The 18752-nt window shown below is 40.7% G+C and overlaps 2 protein-coding genes across 5 annotated transcripts; one reads left to right on the top strand and one right to left on the bottom strand.

The window, feature by feature from the left end:
* Positions 1-329: 329 nt before the first annotated feature.
* Positions 330-8788, top strand: BLZF1 (basic leucine zipper nuclear factor 1). 3 transcript variants are annotated; one of them, XM_075707067.1, is made up of 7 exons: positions 330-364; positions 2189-2245; positions 3361-3800; positions 4479-4678; positions 6118-6246; positions 6852-7071; positions 7354-8788. In XM_075707067.1, the coding sequence occupies exons 2-7, from the start codon at positions 2227-2229 to the stop codon at positions 7537-7539; spliced, it is 1194 nt and encodes a 397-aa protein (XP_075563182.1). In that variant the 5' UTR covers positions 330-364; positions 2189-2226; the 3' UTR covers positions 7540-8788. The 3 variants fall into 3 exon arrangements, with proteins under 3 accessions (XP_075563182.1, XP_075563174.1, XP_075563189.1); XM_075707059.1 differs by lacking the exon at positions 330-364 and adding an exon at positions 511-564; XM_075707074.1 differs by lacking the exon at positions 330-364 and adding an exon at positions 524-541.
* Positions 8789-8842: 54 nt separating this feature from the next.
* Positions 8843-16148, bottom strand: CCDC181 (coiled-coil domain containing 181). 2 transcript variants are annotated; one of them, XM_075707038.1, is made up of 5 exons: positions 15772-16148; positions 14246-15195; positions 11685-11831; positions 10884-11038; positions 8843-10272 (listed from the first exon to the last, which is right to left on the bottom strand). In XM_075707038.1, the coding sequence occupies exons 1-5, from the start codon at positions 15896-15898 to the stop codon at positions 10110-10112; spliced, it is 1542 nt and encodes a 513-aa protein (XP_075563153.1). In that variant the 5' UTR covers positions 15899-16148; the 3' UTR covers positions 8843-10109. The 2 variants fall into 2 exon arrangements, with proteins under 2 accessions (XP_075563153.1, XP_075563161.1); XM_075707046.1 differs by having other exon boundaries at positions 10884-11035.
* Between the last annotated feature and the right edge of the window lie 2604 nt (positions 16149-18752).

Here is an 18752-nt window from a genome sequence, read left to right as displayed (position 1 = left end):
CTCGGCAGCCGCCCTCAGGAAGGGGCTCGGCACGACGGCACGGAGCTGCGGCCACTGACCCCCGCCGGCCGCAGCCCAGGCCCCGCTCGTCCCGTCCCGTCCCGTCCGTCCCGCCCCGGCGGCGCTCACCATAGCGATGGCGGCGGTGGCGGCCGGCAGCCCGCCTCACCCCGCTGCCGCGAGCGCGACGTGACGCCACGCGAAGCCCCGCCCTGGCAACCGAAGCCTCGCCCCCGTACGCGGCTCAGCGATTGGGCGAGAGGGGAGACGTCACCCGAGAGCGCTCCGCCCACCGCAGGAAGCGGAAGTTGGGGGAGGTGGCGGTTGTGGCTGTTGCAGTGTCTGCCGCAACACTACTGCTCCGGTAACGTCCTCGGGGCCCCGCGGCCCCTCCCGCGGTCCGGTCCGGTCCGGTCCGGTCCGTCAGGGCTGGGGAAGGGGTGTTGGGGCGGCGTAGCTTGAGGGCGGCCGGGGCTGGCCCCCTGGGGCGCCGAGGCGGGCGGGGAAAGATTCGCTCCGCGTTGGCCGGTACTGCCGCGGGGTGAGAACCCTCTTTCTAGAGCGGTGGGTAACGTCTAGCTTTAGGTTACCGGCAGGCTGCGGGGCTGAGGTGCGAGGGGGCACCTCCTCGCCCCTGGTAGCCGGGGCGCGGCGGGGGCTGGGTGGCCAGGGCTGGGTCGGTGGTGGTTTTGCGAGGCCCTCGTGGATCGTGACTCAGCCGCGTAATACAGGATTTCCTTGCGTTGTTTGTCATGTGTGGGGCTCCACAGGGCACGATGTTAGCTGAGAGGCGCAGTGGTTAGCGATTCAACCACTGCAGGAGTTTTGCCTATAGGGATGTACTATAAGGGGGACTATGTGCAGACGCTTACGCTGAGACTTTGAAAGTAGCAGGACAGTAAGAGCAGTATTGTAACATGAACAGTGAAGGAGCAGGATCATCAGCTGGTGGTCTGAGATGAAGCGGATAAGACTAAATGCTCATAATCAGTGTTTTATTGAGTATTCTTGCCTCTATCTGAGCAGCTATGCTTTCATCCTCCATGCTCTTCTCAAATGAGTAGAGATCCTCAATCAAAAATGAATGAACAGTAGTGGTGATGAGCAAAAACATAACTCCAGCTGCAGAAGCAACAGATAGCAAGATGTTCCTGTGTCTGTAGTTTGAGAAAACTCAAGGAGGGGAAGTAATTTCTTTTGTCTTCTAGTCATCACAAAAGATAAACCTACCTCTCACAAAACAAATCATGAATCTAGAAAGCTGGCAGTAATGTGTTCACTGCTACCGTTATCTTTTCACGACAGAGAGCTGTAGCAGTGGAAGTCAAAAAAGTTGTAGTTAAGCCTTTTGAGTTAGTGGTATAACGAAAGGAAGGAAGGGCTTTGGGAGATCTCCCTTGAATAACAGGGGGAACTAAAGAAAAAAAAATAAAAAGCCCAACAGGATAGAGCAATCTCAAACTACTGTAGTTAGTGGCAGACCCTCAAAAAGGAAGGTGAGTGGCCTGGGGACTTGGGAGTGGGTGGACCCATGGATAAAGGAGGCAGTGGTCAACAGAGCTTGTGGATTAGGGAGAAAATGGCCAGGATGGCAGTTTGGGCCAAACTGGGGGTAAAGTTTTACTGTTGGCTCAAACTAAGCATGTGCAGCTACTCAGAGCACTGACTCCTGCTTTGGCTAGGAATTGTCTCTGTTAAAAAAAGGTGTAAAAAATTACCATCATTTCCTCCTCACCTCTTGGTCTGCTTTAAGCACAGTGTAGGATTTTCCTTTCTTGGGGTTCTGTGATGATCTTAGGTTATCTGTGCATAGTCATGTGGTTGTACTCTGGGAGTGTTACAGAGTTTTAAAGGGTAGGATGAAGGCTCACTGAAAGCAGGAGCAAGACTGGAAAAAGAAATTTGAGGAATGGGAACTGGAACTGAATGAGGAGCAAGAGATAGGAGTTGAAGTCCAGCTCTCTGTGAAAAAAGAAACACGTGCCAGAAGTCTCATAGGCCTTCTCCTTTTAGCTTTTCGGGTTCTGCTGTGTTTTTTATCATTCTGGGTTTTTTTTCCTTTGTTTTGGTGTGGGTTTTTTCACTGTGCTAGTGAACTGGCATTTAGAGGTTGTAATAATAGGGTAATTAACTGTCACTGTTACCTTGCTAAAGATTCTCCCTCCCTGCCCCCTCGTTTCTTCCTCAGACTTATGTAGTTGGGAAGAGCTGACTGCTAAAGAGAAAATGACATCTCTAGAAAAAGGTAGGTGGTTCACATGATATCTAAGCAGACTGGATTAAAAGTACTTCAACTTGATTTCTAAAGACCAGAGTTACACTGTATGCAATTTAAACTTGTTCCTTTTATGTAGCTATTAGGAAGCAGTTATGTGACTTCGTTATTGCAGTGAAAACCAGAGCTGCCTGGATGGAACAGTTAACTGAATGTAGTTTTCTAATCCAGCTTTGTATTGAAAAACAAGTTTGTCACTGGTACTGTCATCTGTCTGTACGCTCGTCTGTCAGTCCTTCTCTAGTATTTAGAACCTGTTGGTACTGATTCAGCCAACTTGAAAGCAGGGCAATCTATGTGCTACTACAGATTTTTGAAATTCAGTATTTGGAAAGAGGGCACAGGCTCATGTTAACTGCCCACAGTATGAGGAAAAAAAGCAGTATGTGTAGCTATGTTCTAAGAAACTTTCTTGCCTTTGCCCATTGTGAGAAAACTACAATAGTATTTCATTCAGCTGGAAACGTAGTGAACTTAAATAAAATTAATTTCAGTAAACATTATCATGCATATTGGGGAATTCAGAGCAGATTGCAGCGTTGCTGGGAATACTGGGGTCTGCTGATTAGAAATGAAGCAGAACTGGCTTGTTGGCTTTTCTTAAACCTTCACTTGAACAACTAAAACACATGGTAGATGGTACTTAAAAGTCTGCTAAACTTCTGAAGGTGTTAGGTATGTAGCAAATAGCTGCTTTTCATTTAATTCCTGCTTTTAAAATGAGACTGCTCTGATTCTGTCAGCTCCCAAAACCTGATTTTGCTTTCAACCTATAATATTGTCAAGAATTTTCTCCTTACTCGCTCTTTTCCATGTCTGCATCTAATCTTGTATGGCAGCAGGAAATTAATACAATTCAAATCAATGTCTGTGTCTTGTACTATTAGTATTCATGAGCAACACACACTTGAGTAAGAACTTTCTAACTTGTGCTTTACAATTCCTGCTGCAAAGGACTATTTTACACATGCAGTGTGCAATTAAAATCTGTAACTTTGAAGTACAGAAATTAAGTGAAGACTTACAATGAGACTATAACAAAGTGAAAGGTGGTAAACTTTCCTTCTGCTATTTCTAAATTTTAGTTGGTGATGCCTCATCACCCATCCGAGGACCTGGAGATGGCATGGAAACAGAGCAGACAGCCGAATCGGTGGAAGTAATCACTGGAGCCAACACTACGAACCATCAGATCCACCACAGCCCACATAAAAAGACAGTCTCTTCCCTGAGTCCCGGAGTTCTGCAGCTAGGGAAAGTACATGCTGATAAATCAGTGGAGGTTGAAGCTATTCGTATATTAGTCCCCAAAGCAGCTATCACCCATGTTGTACCAACTAAAAATGCGAAGGTGGCTAAGTCAGCAGGACATAAAGGAGACACGTTTCATCAGTCAGATGGAGCTGCAGATCCCAAGAAAGAACACATAGAGCTGAAAAATGCAATCGAAAAGCTAAAGAATTCAGAAAAGCAGTTGTTACAGGATAAAGAAGGTCTCTCTAATCAGCTGCGTATACAGACAGAGGTAAGATACGAGAGGTATTTTCTCACAACACAGCTCAGCTGCTTTTGTTTATATAAGCAGTTTGTGAATGTGACCAAAGGGAAGTGGTATGACACTCTAGCCTTGAAACAGACAGTTTCCCTTTTGAACTTGTCAGCTAAGATACCGAGCAGAAGTACATCTAAGTAATCCAGTGCTGCTTCTCTGACAACAGATGAAAGTATCAAAGGCTTGAAGCTGGGAGAAACACATTAGAGGGCTGCAGGGAAATGGATCTTTCATGAGGAAAGATTTTGTTCCTCAACTCGACTGCTAAGTGAAAAACATTATGCCATAGAAGGGGTGACTATAACTTTCTACATAATAAAATCTGTGGATGTCTTGTCTAATCCTTTGTTATCTTACTGATTCAGGACTTGAATACTAGTGAAACTTTCTTTGTTTCTTGTAGCAGGCTTTCATTCTTCCTCTTTGGCCTCTGTTAGAATTTAAACAAGAATGTGTTAAACATGCATTAGTCTCAAAATGTTTATGGTCACTGGAGTGAATTGTGAGGCTTAATATACACTGCATTGGATTTGTCACGTTCTGGAAGCAGAAGGGCAATTTATTGTTAGGTATTTGCAATAACTTGCACTGCATTCTGGAAGTAGGAGATGTTTCATTCTATATTGACAAGACAGTCTGGTCTAATTCTAGGTGAATCGAGAGCTGAAGAAATTACTTGTTGCCTCTGTTGGGGATGATCTGGAGTATCACTTTGAACGGATGGCTCGTGAGAAAAATCAGCTAATCCTAGAAAATGAAGTCCTGGGCAGGAATATGTCTCAGCTGTCTGAACAATTAGAGCGCATGTCTATACAATGTGATGTGTGGCGAAGCAAATTCCTAGCAAGCAGGTATTTCCTCTTCCAGAACTGTTATAACAGCATTCTCCTTCAGTCTTTATTACGTACACCCATTGCAATGCCTGGGAATGTGCCTAAATATGCCGAGGACAGTCACAACGGCTATACTAATACCTACTGTGAAGTTTGAGTATACAGGAAAGGTATAAAGTAGGCTCCTTGTAAATCTGAATAGTTCTGCTTTTCAAAGGTAATACAGTAGATCCTAAACCTCTTAAAAGCTTAACTGCAGTTCTTGTCAACACAGCAGGAGAAGTTCTTATTTCTGGTAGACTGTGCAGTTTAGGGTTTAAAAATATCTTCCAGGACAGCTGTTTTGACTCCTCTTAAAGGTGATTAGCTTGATTTTTCACCTCCACCCCTGAAGTAGGATACAGTCATCACTGTGTGAAGAAGTTGATTTGGTTAAGAACTCTGCTTACAATGATTCAGGGATCTACTGGGAAGGGCATCTCAGTATGGAAGAAAGAGTAAGGGCACCTTTTCATTAAATACTGATTGTGTTACTGCTCAGAACCCTGCTGTTACTTGTATAACCATAAAATAATGGGTAGCAGAAGTCAGGAGCAAATCTTAAGCTGGTCTGAGTGTCAGAATCTCATTTGACAGTGGATTAGACTTTTAACTTGCTAAGTCTAGTTGTTGTACCAGATATGTAAATAGTGTTCTAGGATTTTTAATCTTTTACTGTGCTTGGATATAACTAACTACATTTTAATTATGATTTTTAATGCATATTACAAAAAGGCCTTACTGCTTGAAGGAAATGGTAGTAGAATACAGGCACCTCCCTTTAATTTGCTGGTCTGAAGAAGTTTCAGCATATTGAGTGAATGTAAATACTTGTAATAGGCCTAGCTAGGCAAGTGCTACTATCCTAATTTAACTTGCTTATTTAGCATTAATAGGAGTTCTGAGATCAGGGATGCAAGTCCCTTCTAGGAACAACAGTGTGGTGATGTGCTTAGAGTAATGCCCTTTGATATTGTAACATTCTGGTTCATTGAGATCTCAGATTTCTAACTGGTTGTTGTTTAAATATCATTCTGGTTTTTGCATTTGCAGTGTCGCAGGCATTTGAAATATCTGCCTGAGGTGTCTGTGCCAAGTCTCATGGCATAGCAAAATATGTCCATGTTTGTGTACTCAAGGTGGTTTAAAATGTCTGTTACTAGATTTGTATTAAGTGACATAAGATTGTTTAAACTCAGCAAGTCAAAAATATAATCTTGCACTTGTATGACTGTAGATGAACAGAAATTGCTCTTAATACATGTCCTTTGTAATAAGGTTGATATAGGCCCTGCATGAGGGAGGGAGGTGAGAACAGCACCTTAATACCTTTGAGCTGACAAATTATGGTCTGTAGTAGAATAAAGGTGACTTTCAAACTGCTCACTTACACTACTGATTGGAGATTTCTTTTGCAGGGTTATGGCTGATGAGCTAACCAATACCAGAGCAATTCTTCAGCGTCAAACCAGGGAGGCACAAAGTGCAATCCAGGACTTGCTGAATGAACGCGATCAGTTCCGTCAAGAGATGATTGATACGCAGAAGTATGATTTCTTTTCTAATCCAGACTACCTCTGTGCAAACTTTTCATTTCTGTCAGTTTATTCTAGCACAGAGAAGAATCAAATAACTTTCCCCTAATCCAGTGATATTCAACAAAAATCAGTTATGCTGATGGGTAGTACGGTCATTTTGCAGTCTGAGAGCTGAAAAAGCCAAAGTAGCACTAATTCTTTCTGCATCGTTCCCTGGAGGTGTGAGGTGTTGGGGGCATGTACTGTGGAACCGACATCCCTCATATCCTCAGACTTTCTCTATTTAATCACTTACTGTCTTGACTTCAAGTCTCCTCTGTGTCCTTCCAAAACATACCAGTTCTTCTACCTGCATTGGCTTTTTAATGCTTATCCTGCCAGATGTAAAATAAGTCTTACCAGTATTAAAATACTGTGTTGGTGAGGCCTTGCCTTGGAGAATAGCCTGTCTGCCTCCTTGTTTTTGAACACGTAAACTTCCTTTTTTGGTTAACATTTGGCTTGTGCAGTAAGTCTTCAGAAAAGAGGATTCCTCTGAAGTATGCTGTGTGCTGATAGTATAGAGTACAAAAACCACTATTGGAGCTTTTTTTTTTTTTTTCCTTTCTGCACAGGCTGCTGGAGGAGCTGATGGTTTCTCTTCAGTGGGGGAGACAACAGACCTACTATCCTAGTGCCCAACCTTACACTACAACAGAGCTAGCAGCTGTGAATTGTAAGCTAGCCAAAGCTGTAAGCTCGCATCTTCTTGGAAATGTTGGCACTAACAGTCCGAAAAAGACTTCAACAGCTGTGGAGTTTTGCAGTACCCCTGCTGAGAAAATGGCTGAAATGGTAGGAACTCTTCATACATCTCAGTCTGTCAGCACAGAGTCTTCTTTCCAGAAACACCTTGCTTTATGTTAACTACTTAGTATCTTGCCTTTTTTAAAAACTATATGCAGGGGAAACATGCTGAATAGAGCTGTCTCCCTCCCTCATTAAAACAAAACAAAGAAACTACCACCAAAAAAACCCAACCCAAAAAAACCCCACAAAACAAACAAAAAAACCCCAAACGGGAAGAATAAGCAGAACAACATAAATAATGACAATACTCAATTTTTTCATCCTTAGGTGCTACGTGTACTGGATCCAGCTGCATGCACAGAAACAACAACAGAAGTTTCTTTTTCTGAGACTTCTCCATCCTCCTTCCTTTCCACAAAGAAAAATATTGGAAGGTTTCACCCATATACAAGATACGAAGATATAACTTTCAATTGTTGCAATCACTGTCAAGGAGAGCTGATAGCCCTTTAAAAACACAGCCGATGCGCCTGCACATGCACTCTTTTGGAAGAATTACACTAGTTGATATTCAGTAGGCTTCCCTTTTTCCTATTTCTTTCCATAATAGGTGGGTTTAACATTGGAAATTATGTGGTTTCTGCTTCTCTACCTCCTGAAGTTAGGGACTGACAGGATTTCCTTAGCCTCTGGGATACTTCTACTACTTTTCAGTCTGGAAAGCTACTTATTTTCTTCTACAAAGGCAAGACCAAAAATGTTATGCTGGTCCAATTTGTAGAGCATAGAGGTGCCCTTGACTATTTAAGGTTTACAGTCTTAATAGCAAATCTCAATGAATTTCTCTTTAGAGGGAGATAAAAGCATAACTATACCAAAGTTAATGAAGTGCTGATAGGTTAAAAAAAGAAAAAAAGCAATGGAAAATGGTCAGCTCCGTGCTTTTTTTTTAATCTTAGCCAAGGTGATGAACTGTCCCCAAGTCTATGTTCAGCCTTTTAAATTTAGTAATAAAAAGGAATATGTGCAATGATTCTTCATAGCTCTAAGTTCTGAAAGTAAGTGCATACGCAGTGTTGCAGCCTTCCTGCCAAGAAGGGGAAAGAGCTTGAATGAACTCTAGCTAAAATATATAAATAGTAACTGGTTTTAAATGGATTCTGGAAAACTGTGTGGGGTGAGATTATTCATGTGTTTCCATAAAGCTAAAATAATGGCTCTTCCATCTATTTCAGCTTCTAGAGTGAAGCTGTTGCATAGCAGATCCTCCGCAAAGACAGACTGATATACCTCCTTTACTACATAGTGTTGAAACCTGACCTAGCGTTAGGATGCAGTCCTTGCCCAAGGTCTTCCTGGGTGTTATGGGAAGCTGAAGATAAGCACTAAGTTTGCACAGGTGCTGTTAAAAAAAAAAAAAAGTATTTTTTTACTTGCATGGTTTTATAATCTTGATGTAGGTTCGAAGAGAACTTTTTAGCAGACAATCTGCTAGATCCAAAGAAGCCTATTTAAGTTGCAGATGCAAAGAAGAAAGGTAGGAGGATGCAAATATGTATTTTAATTTCTTAGTTTTGCTCCCAAATTTATCATATTTAGCCGTCTAATTTGGGGAAAGGGTTTCTGAAATGGCTGCTTTTACCCAGTTTTCCTTTGAATCTTATACCATGATCAGAACAGGTAAGGTGTAAGCTCTTGCTGTTGCTGGCCATGCTTTGGTTTGGATGCAGAAAGCTACAATAAACTTTTTGCTTGCTTTCAAGTTGCAATTTTGGATTTAGTATAGCTGTATTTCTGACCTTGTTTTCTCTGCAGCATAAAAGGAACTGTATGACGTAGACCAGTAGTGAAGGGTTTTACAGTTCAGAGGTAACAGACCAAGAAGCACTTCTTTCATAGCTTAATACAATTAGGGAGATGGTGTGAACCTTTGCAAACTTTCCTCCTGCATCTGCTTGCTAGGCATAAGAAGCATTTCTTGCCCTTGGTGTCAGGGGAAGGTACAGGAAGGAAGAAGGCACCTGTTACTCGTGTTTCTCACTAGCATGTGAAATTTTCATGTCTCACCCATGCCCTTTATCTACGCTGGTAAAAGCTGCCACACAGCACCCTCCAGTCAAACACCGGTACTCTCTCAGTATGCCTATATCTCCAGAAGGGCAAGAGAAAAATACTAATGGCAACATTGCTTTCCATCTACTACACTTCCTTCTGTTACAGTTCTTCCAGAAAACACTTTGAATGTGGAAAAATGCAATGCCAGATCATGAAATGTGTTGGACACGTAGCTGGAGAGAATGCTCCTCATCTTCCACTAACTTTATGATTTCATGAGTGACCTCAGCATATTCTCTGACAAGAGTTCACAATTTAGCTGGGTAAAGTGATGTAGGTTATTATAATTAATTTAGCAAACATGGACATGTATACAAGGAATCCAGCTTCCTTGATATTGGTAAAGGCCATAATTCCCACAAACTTAATTTCATGGAATAGAAAACTACTGAACATGACTCACAGAACTAAGTTTAAAAACTGTTGTACGTTCACATATATGTTAGCCTTCAATGACCACTTTCTCTGAATGAAAATAAAATAGTCCTCTGGTCTAGCCAGAATTAACAGCTGGTCAACAGATAAATAGAAAGTGGTACAAGAAACAGCATTTTTCCAACAATGTAACACCTTGTACAGTCTTCATCACAAGCATCAGCAAACAGCAATATTAATCTGGCAAAAATTCAACATTTTATATAATAGCCTGCATCCAGGAATTCATGGTAGAGTTGAGTATAAAGTGCTTTTAAAAGACAGGAATGTGTATTTGCCACCCTTGCATATAGATCTCGCACTCATTTAGATTTGGTCAAACCAAGAAGATCCCTGAGTTATAAATAAAAGCAGGCTTTTCAACAAAATTACAAATAAATAGATAGTAAAATCATTGTCAGTGAAGGTAATTGTTAACCTTGCTTGAAAGCTTTAAAAACACCACAAACAAATAGCAGCTGTAAAGAGCAAAAGCTCAAGCCATAAAAATTAAAGAGGGCTGCCACCAAGAGCTCTGTGGTTACATCACACTTTCAACTATAATGGTCTGTGAAGCGAAAGGACTTGGGCTCTGAACTAATGCAGTGGATGCTCTGCATCTGCTTCGCTCTTCTGGCTTCTAATCTAAGCTGCCTTGCTCTCTCTTTAGCAGCTAGTTCTTCTGCTCGTTTTTCTTCTCTCTTTCTTTTTAGCCATCTGTGGAGAGAGAAACAGGACTAGAAGTAATGACAGTTGCAATTGTAAGTTTTACATCATCCATTCAAAGGAGATGCTCCCATTTAACTGGAGTCACCTTACCCTGTAGGATAAAGTTAGGTGTCATGGCTGAGCCAGTCTAAAAGCCTGCCACTCCTAAACACAGGAAGCACTACTTTTCCATTCCAATTCTCCTGCTTCTGCATTTGCCTTCACCTCCCCCCTTTTGTTGAGCTGATTCAACTCATGGACTCGAGTAGAATCCATTTTATTGGATTAACTTTCTGCTTGTTTAATGATCTGAATCAACCCAAACCTGCTCCAGAGCAGGCAAAAAGGGGAGAAGGATCACTCCTTTTCAGCAGAAGCAGTTCACTATTTCAGCTTGGGTTCTGACAAGTAGTTTCACAACAGTGAACAAACAACGTCAAGGAACTGATGTATTTCTACTAGGGTGTAAGTTTATGAGAGCGTATTCGTGAAAAAAAAAAAAAAAAATCCCAAACCAATGACGACTTCAGCAGTAAAGATGTACCATAAAATAACTACAGTCTTAAGCTGACAGACTACAAAATTTTCAAATATGATTCCCTAGGAATTACCCTACTCACTCTTTAAAGGCTCTGTTGCATTCCTCTGTTCTTGGAAAAAAGGCAATTCCCTCAGCTTGGCGTCTCAAAATTTCTATCTGTTTTTCTTTCATGTGTTCTTGGTGCTTTTTTTTAAGCCATAACTTGAAGGCTTCTTCTGGATTCCTGTTCCTCTCCTATTTAAAAAAAAAAAAGACATATATACACAAGCCTTATCATTAAATGACCTTTATATTAATCATGTTGTAGTAATTTTTTGAACTCTGCTGGCATCGCCCATCCACAAAACATACTTTATAAGCAAACGAGAGCATATACAAATCTGGCATGGAATATATACATGAGCAAGCATTCAAAGCTGTAGGTTTTGAAAAATACTGAATTTAGCTTTTCAAGCCCATCTCTGCAAGGCAGAGGAATTCAGAGCATCTGACTCTTCATGTTTTGGTCAAGTCACGTGCATTAACCGCTTGCCAACAAGTTCTGATGGTAAGAAATACACTTCAAAGGGTTTTCTGGCTCCTTGTTCACTTCAGGGTTCAATCAAGTCACTCCCCTGATAAAAAAGAAGCATTACTGTATCTCCTGTGATTTTATAGCTATTAAGTTCATATAAGCAGCTTCTACGATGCAAGCCACTCTGCCAAGCAGAGCAATCCTAAACATGCAAGTCAATCTAGCTCTTCACTGAAAGCCATGAAACAAAACTATTCCCTATTGCCGTCAATTTTCATATGCTTAGCTAACACGCAGGCTTAGAATTTGGTTTTCCTATCCAAGCAGACCACTACAGATCCCAGTCTTACATTAGGGAGATCTTACTTTGCTGTTCATGTCTTCTAGCTCCTTTGCACGACGAATTCGCTTTTCTTCTTGCACTTGTTCTTTCTTCTTCTGTAACCAAGCTTTAAAAACCATCTCATTCTCTCTTCTCTTCTGTTCTTCTTGTTCCCTTTTCCTTTCTTCTTCCTAGAATGGAATGAAAAACTAAGTTTATTCACTCTTAAGAGAATCATCTTAATCTGCAAAGGCCTTCATTGTCACAATAGACAATGAATAGGCTTATTGTCATAATAAGCCATTTGAGTTACATGAGATACACAAAAATGCTGATGAAACAGGAATACTCAATGACTGCATCATAGCTGAGACTACTTTTAGGAAGAAACGAGCTTGAGCACTTCTGCAGTTCACATTACATTCAGATACTTTCAGTCTAACCCTTTCTGTGATTACCTCCATTTCCATGATGCACCTCAATGCACAGACATTTCAATAGCAACAGGTCAAGACCTTTAAAATTAAGCCTGCCCAATAGCTCTGACTGATTGCCTTAAAATCAGTTTAAACTGATGCATTTTAAAAACTAATTAAACTCTCAGGCTTGAGGAACCACTAAACCCTAAAGGATATTTAACTACCTATGGACTGCAGGCACTACGTTATAAATAAGGATTTTTTTTGGACATGAAGTTGTAATTTATTTACTTAAGTAGTATTAATAGCTTAACATGTTTTTCAAGTTTACAAAATGACCTGATTTTTACAAAATTGAGAAAACTTTTTTGTAATTATTAATTGCATTTTAGCAAGTAGTATACAAGAAGTATCTACAGGGAGGAGAAAGGTTCTCAAACAATGCTTCAGAAAGCTGATGAGGACATTTTACCAAGTTTTGATTCTCTTCAACACAACAGCTACAGTCCCCACTCATTTCAACACTCAGAGAAATCTATTCTTCTTGTGAATACATCCTGTTCCTCACACCTACACACAACTTTCAGACTACCTTCCAAATTTACAATTTGTAATTTACTGAAATGAAAAAAACCCACTAAAATGAAGCAGATGGATTCCAGTAATGTCAAGAAATGTTTCATGCCTGTGAGATCCCATCACAGAATGGAAGAACTCCATTCAAGAACAAAGAAATAAGGTAATACACTCTTACCTTTTCATAAGTCGGCCAACAGAGGAAGAGATTTAGCACACATTGTTAGGAAAATAACCTTCCTTACCTCCACCACACTACCTTTTACTTCAAATATGTAGCGTATCTAGTCTTGTGTGTGCAAAGAAAACACGTCAGTAACTCTTCCCATTTCAAATCCCTCATTACTGAGCTAAGCCTCAGCAAACTTTTCAAATAAAGCAGGCTAGACCTATTTCCATGGACAGAAAGCAGCCTTTGAAGCTACTTAGCCAGCTTACTTAGAACATCATGGCACAGAAAAATGGTAGATGCTTCATGCTCTTTGTCTAGAGCAACATACGTAGTAAGTTACCTTTTTGTAATTTATCATCATAGAATAATGCAAAGCAAATTAAAACATTGACTTTTAAAAATCTTTGGTAAAGATTTCTGAAGTTCCTGTTACAGCTATCAGAGGCTGACTGTCTATTAAATGTTATTTTTTTCTGAATAAGGAGCTGAGAAAGAATTAAAAGGGTTTTTTTCCCAGTAATACAAAAGATAGTGATTTTCTTTTCTAAAATAGAATTTATATATATATCTTTCTTTTAAATTACTGCCCTTTATAGATACAGGAAGAGTAGCCTCAGTACTGGGAACATTTTCTTCTTTTTGTCCTCTGTGTAGCACCCAGGTAAAATCAAGTAAGAAGGAAAAGTAATATCGATTAACAGAAAAAGGGGGAAAAAACCTACTTTGCAACAAACTCATTAAGAAAACTTACTATGACACTCACCCATGCAAAATCTTTACAGGAAAAAAGTATCCAGTTATATTATTGGCCAATGTGACTTCAACTGCACGCATCTTAAGCAAGCAACAAGGCATGCCGCTTTTGAAGTCGGATGTATCTGCCGTACACATTAAACACGCCCCACTTTGTTCATGTTTCTCACAGTCATTCTCCTGTGTAAATCTTACTTTATGACTGCACACTTTCCCAGATGATAATTGCCTATTACACACTTTATGAGCACCCCAATGTGCACCTGCATTACTGCGGTTAATGTTAACTTCCTGCACTGCAGTGTGACCTGTGGAGACCATGTGCTACATTCCCGTAAACAGTGGGCCTGTAATGGAACCTAGGTAGGAAGAGAGTCAATAAGCAAAAGCAGTGCAAAACAGCAGCAGAAGGCCTGTTTAAGAAGGATATATTAAATAAATACTTGATTTCCCCTGTAAGCAAGGTATTATCCTATGCCACTCTGTGGTTTTTTTTTTTCCTTTAAGGAAAGGAGTTTTGAGAGATTCTGTACAAACTCAGAGAATAATAATAATTAGTACTAGTATTAGTATTGCTGTCTCTTTTATCATGGGAAAATGGAGTAAATGCCTGGAACATGTAGTCTCTGTGAAGCAGAGGAACAGGATGGTCACTGTGATCTACTTGTCGCCTCTGTATCTTTACCTCTTTCCTCAGTTTTTCTTTCCTTTGTTCTAACTGCTTCCGCAATTCTTTTTGTCTGGGAGAAAGACAGTAAGTGGAGCTTCTCACAGTGGGCACATTTGCAGACTGCGCTCTCTGTGGAGTCTTCCGTCTTCCCAGACCTCTTGAGGCATTGATAGCAGAATTTGGACGACGCTTAGGGTTAGATGGAGGCTTAGGGAAATACACACACTCTTCTCCACCAGGAGAAAAAGAATGTGCTCCTGGTCTTACTGGAGGTACTTCCTTCATTCCAGAGGCAGTGCCAAAAGGACTGTAGTGTGAAGATTTTGGAGACATCTGTGGAGTTTCAGTATCGGTAAAAGAAACACTTACAGGGGGCAAAAAGCCCTGGCTTTCAATATCACGTAAACTTAAGAGTTCAAACTTCCCATCTTTTTCCACTAGGATTTTACCATCCTTCTTCTCCTCATCCTTGCCAGCACGTGGTGAAAGTGATGTGCTTTCCTGTCCCATTTCATTAGAAATATGCAACTGAGATAGCCTATTTGAAACATCATCTCCTCTTGCAAGGTCCATTTTACAAACTTCAGCATCTTCTAGAGGAGGAACCTCAAGATCCACCAACTTATCCTTAAATTTTAATTTCCGTTCTCTGTTCTGATCCACAGGAGCCTGATTCTCCAGCAGTTTGTTGGCTTCTTCAATCTTTTCCAAGATGTAACGCTTTATTTCTTCATCCTCTTCCTCATCCAGTTCCTGCTGGTTTTCCAGCTCGGATTCCTGGAAAGAGCTTTCACTATCAGTATCAGATACACGGTCCCCCTGTTTAATATCAGGACGGGATTCCAAACTGTCTTCATTGGAGGGTCTCACTTTCGTATCTACGTCCGTCCCTGAAAGCTGATGTTGATTTCCTTCCATTTCCTCACTGTGTTCCTCAAACTTGTCCGCAACTTCAACAATTTGTGCTTCAATATCCTCTTCATTTTTTTCGGGATTCTAAAAAAATTAAATTAAAATGAACTAGTCTATTCTCCCAACAAAGAACAGTATCAGAGAAAAAGAAACAGCAAGAGAGAAGAGCAGTACTAACTACCCTAATTCTAAACCAGGCTGTCAAATAATGCATGTCATAACTAATAGCGTTTTTTGGCACTAACAACTCTCTTGCAGTTTCTCCATGTTCACATCGGCACAAAGTTTAACTAACCAGGGCTTGCACAGTAAAGCGATCAGTGACGACATAAAACCAGAACAATGTGTGTTGCACAAACACTTAAAGGAACCCAGAAGTACATTTGAAACAAACATATTACTTTCAATGAACACTGAATTTTCTGTTTTAAGGCAATTATAACCAAACCAACCAGTTCACTGAATTATTTTTCACCATAATTCCAATAACCTTCCTTGTCAAAATTCAGTGAATATACCTACACATTTCAAACCATATTAAATTTTGTGCTTATGATTCCAAATATTACTCAGTTTTGTCTTCTAAATAAGACAACTAGCATTTAATTTAACAAATACCTCTCTTTCACCAAGGTTTTCTTTTTCTTCTTCATTAATCAGCCATTCGAGGTCGTTTTCAAAGTCATCCTCATATTCTCCAGTTTCTGTTAAATCACCCGTATCTGCTGGATTTCCTTGGTCTTCCTTTTCACTCATTTTGATGATGCATTAGAGCAATACTATAAAAAGGAGAGGGAAAAAAAAATGGTTTAAAACTCTAGTGACACACAAATACAGAACATTTATATCTCTTGATGTCACCCACATCAAGCTTGTAAGCAGTATCAATACAACTGTGTTGGGTAGTGCCACAGCACCTCAGAACTAAGGATCACTAACAGTTTAGAAACATGAATGGTTTTGGCATTTTCAGCCCCGACTACGAGGGGAAGATTTGAGTCAAAAAGCAAACCAAGGTGACTTACTCAATGTCTTGCAGTGAGTCTCTGACAGAGCCAAGACTAGAACTCATGATCTCTTAAGTGTTAGTCCCATCCTTTAACAGAGAGATCGCTGGTGTATGTTTATTAGAAGTACTACCAGCTTTTGTTGCTCCCAGGTGTGTTTTACATTGTTATTTTATATTGGCCTGGCCCACTTTCCTTTAAAGAAATCTTAACTTGTTTAAAGTTACATTGCAAAGATGTGGGATGCACAAGTCCTAGAAGATCCATGCCATGGCTTACAGTAGATCAAATTATCAAAAATCTTCCCATAATTGTGAGCATATTAAAATGAGAAGACATTCATTGGACTCTTGACAGGAACTTTCTGCTAGAGTGACTGAACATTTACAAGCAGCTAGCTTTCAAACCATATCACCTCCACTAGTATTAGGGGTAAAGAAAGTCACACAGACACCAGCTGAGGCTCCTGGGAAAAGGATTCAGTTCTGGTTTGTATTTCTGAGGAGGACAACAATGGGAAATACTCAGTAGCTAGTTAATCAGGCTGGATATAATCATAATGACAAAACTGAAGATGAGCCACTGTAAGGGTTGAATCTTTTAAACCATCTTTGGACTGCATAGCACACAGGTGCCAACAGCTCCTGAAGAACTGCTTAAGTGCCAGTGCTTGGGGGTCCAGGCTGACTGCCTGCCACCCCTCGGTTCAGCTCACTCAGTTGAAGGCATCTGCCTCCATCTAAAGACACAAAAGGGTTAAAGACATGTGGAGACACACATCAGCCTAGAGAGCTGATTCTGCTCTCTTTACAGATTTAGCCACTCATCATTCCTTCCCTAATTTGTTTATTACTGTTTGCAAAAGCAACATAACAGAAGGAAATGTTGATTATTCAAAAGTTCCTATTCTCTTTGTACCCTCTGCTGTAGGCGGGTAGGTGCCACTTCTAAGTGTCTTTCTGGTAGGACAAATCTGCGTCATTTACAACATACTAAAAGATCCCGATACGAGCATTAGCATATGGTAACACAATACGGGATGTAAGAATTCGCTCTGACCCTGGATGGCCCTGGAACAGTAAGACAGCTCTTGCTGTCCGACCATCCTGCTCTTCCAGACAAGAAGAGTTGCACCTGGACTTCCTAATCTGTCTAAGCATTTTGTCATGGATTTTGTAAAAACCCTTCCATCCAGAAGATGCTGCTTAAATTCCTTCAAGCTTTTGTTCTATATTCTGATGAGCATCTTGGAGTTCTCAGTTATTTCATAGAATCATAGAATCGTTTAGGTTGGAAAAGACCTTTAAGAACATCCAGTCCAACCATTTACACACATGAATACCAGCTCCACTTCTTAAAACTCTGTGTTTCACGCTTGACAGGAGTGCTGCTCTTTTAGACCTCAAAATTTAGTCAAGATTTGTTTAAGAGAAAAGACTAGTAATAAAGCTGGGCACTTTTGTTGCAAACTTGTTTGTATACAAGCTTCATAAAAGCTCTTTCGTTTGATCCATATTTTGTTCAAGAAAACCAGGCTTTTTTTTCTCCTAATTCACTTCTTTTTAGTCATCACTTGCCATGAGAATCACTCTAGATTTCTCCAAGTTTAAAGCTTCAAACTTGTTCAGACTTGTTGCTTTGGCTTTCCACACCACGTCTATTTCCATCATGTTTTTCCTGCACCTCTTCTCATACGACATGTAATCCTTTTTGCTTGGGAATGCCCCTTCCTTCACAAATACCCTTGGTTAGGGCAGTGACATGTACCTGGGTTCTTAATGGTGGTTACTTTGCTCTAGTACGTATTCAGCACAGAAGAACTGTTTCTCTTTAACTTCATCATCATTTTAGTAAGTGGACGGCAAAAGCTATGAAGCTGAATTGTGCCTGTCCTGGTTTTGGCTGGGATAGAGTTAATTTTCTTCCTAGTAGCAGGCACAGTGCTGTGTTTTGGATTTAGTGTGAGAAAAATGCTGATAACACACTGATGTTTTAGTTGTTGCTGAGTACTGCTTATGCTAGTCAAGGACTTCGCAGCGTCCCATGATCTGCCAGGTACACAAGAAAGTGGGAGGGGGCACAGCCAGAATAGTTGATCCAAACTGACCAAAGGGCTATTCCATACCATATCACGTCATGCTCAGTGTATAAACTGGGGGAGTTGGCCGGGGAGCAGCGATCGCTGCTCGGGAGCTGTCTGGGTATTGGTCGGCGGGTGGTGAGCAATTGCATTGTGCATCACTTGCTTTGTGTATTATTATTACTATTATTGTATTGTTATTTTTACTACTACTATTTTACTTTATTTCAATTATTAAACTGCTCTTATCTCAGCCCAGGAGTTTTCTCACTCTTGCTCTACTGATTCTCTCCCCCATCCCATCGGGGCAGGGGGAGCGAGGGAGCGGCTGCGTGGTGCTTAGTTGCTGGCTGGGGTTAAACCACGACAGTGCCTTTAACAAAACACATTCAGTCTGTGACACTCAGCACAAATACTGGAAACTGTTCAATTTATTTAGGATACATATAATAAAGGGGAGCAGCATAAAATTCAGCCTCTTTGTTTTAACATAGCCATGTCTGAAAGGATAATTTCAGTTTAA

Source organism: Pelecanus crispus, chromosome 1 (genome assembly GCF_030463565.1).
Source record: "Pelecanus crispus isolate bPelCri1 chromosome 1, bPelCri1.pri, whole genome shotgun sequence".
Classification (NCBI taxonomy): domain Eukaryota; kingdom Metazoa; phylum Chordata; class Aves; order Pelecaniformes; family Pelecanidae; genus Pelecanus; species Pelecanus crispus.
This window is presented reverse-complemented; position numbering and strand designations above follow the sequence as displayed.

Excerpts from the sequence above, each read along its gene's own strand:
- BLZF1 (XM_075707067.1), top strand. Across the intron at positions 3,801-4,478 it reads AGCTGCGTATACAGACAGAG|GTGAATCGAGAGCTGAAGAA; the intron begins GTAAGATACGAG and ends GTCTAATTCTAG. Across the intron at positions 6,247-6,851 it reads GAGATGATTGATACGCAGAA|GCTGCTGGAGGAGCTGATGG; the intron begins GTATGATTTCTT and ends CTTTCTGCACAG.
- CCDC181 (XM_075707038.1), bottom strand. The coding sequence starts at position 15,898 with ATGAGTGAAAAGGAAGACCAAGGAAATCCAGCAGATACGGGTGATTTA. Across the intron at positions 11,832-14,245 it reads AAGAAAAACTGAGGAAAGAG|GAAGAAGAAAGGAAAAGGGA; the intron begins GTAAAGATACAG and ends ATTCCATTCTAG. Across the intron at positions 11,039-11,684 it reads TAGAAGACATGAACAGCAAA|GAGAGGAACAGGAATCCAGA; the intron begins GTAAGATCTCCC and ends TTTTTTAAATAG.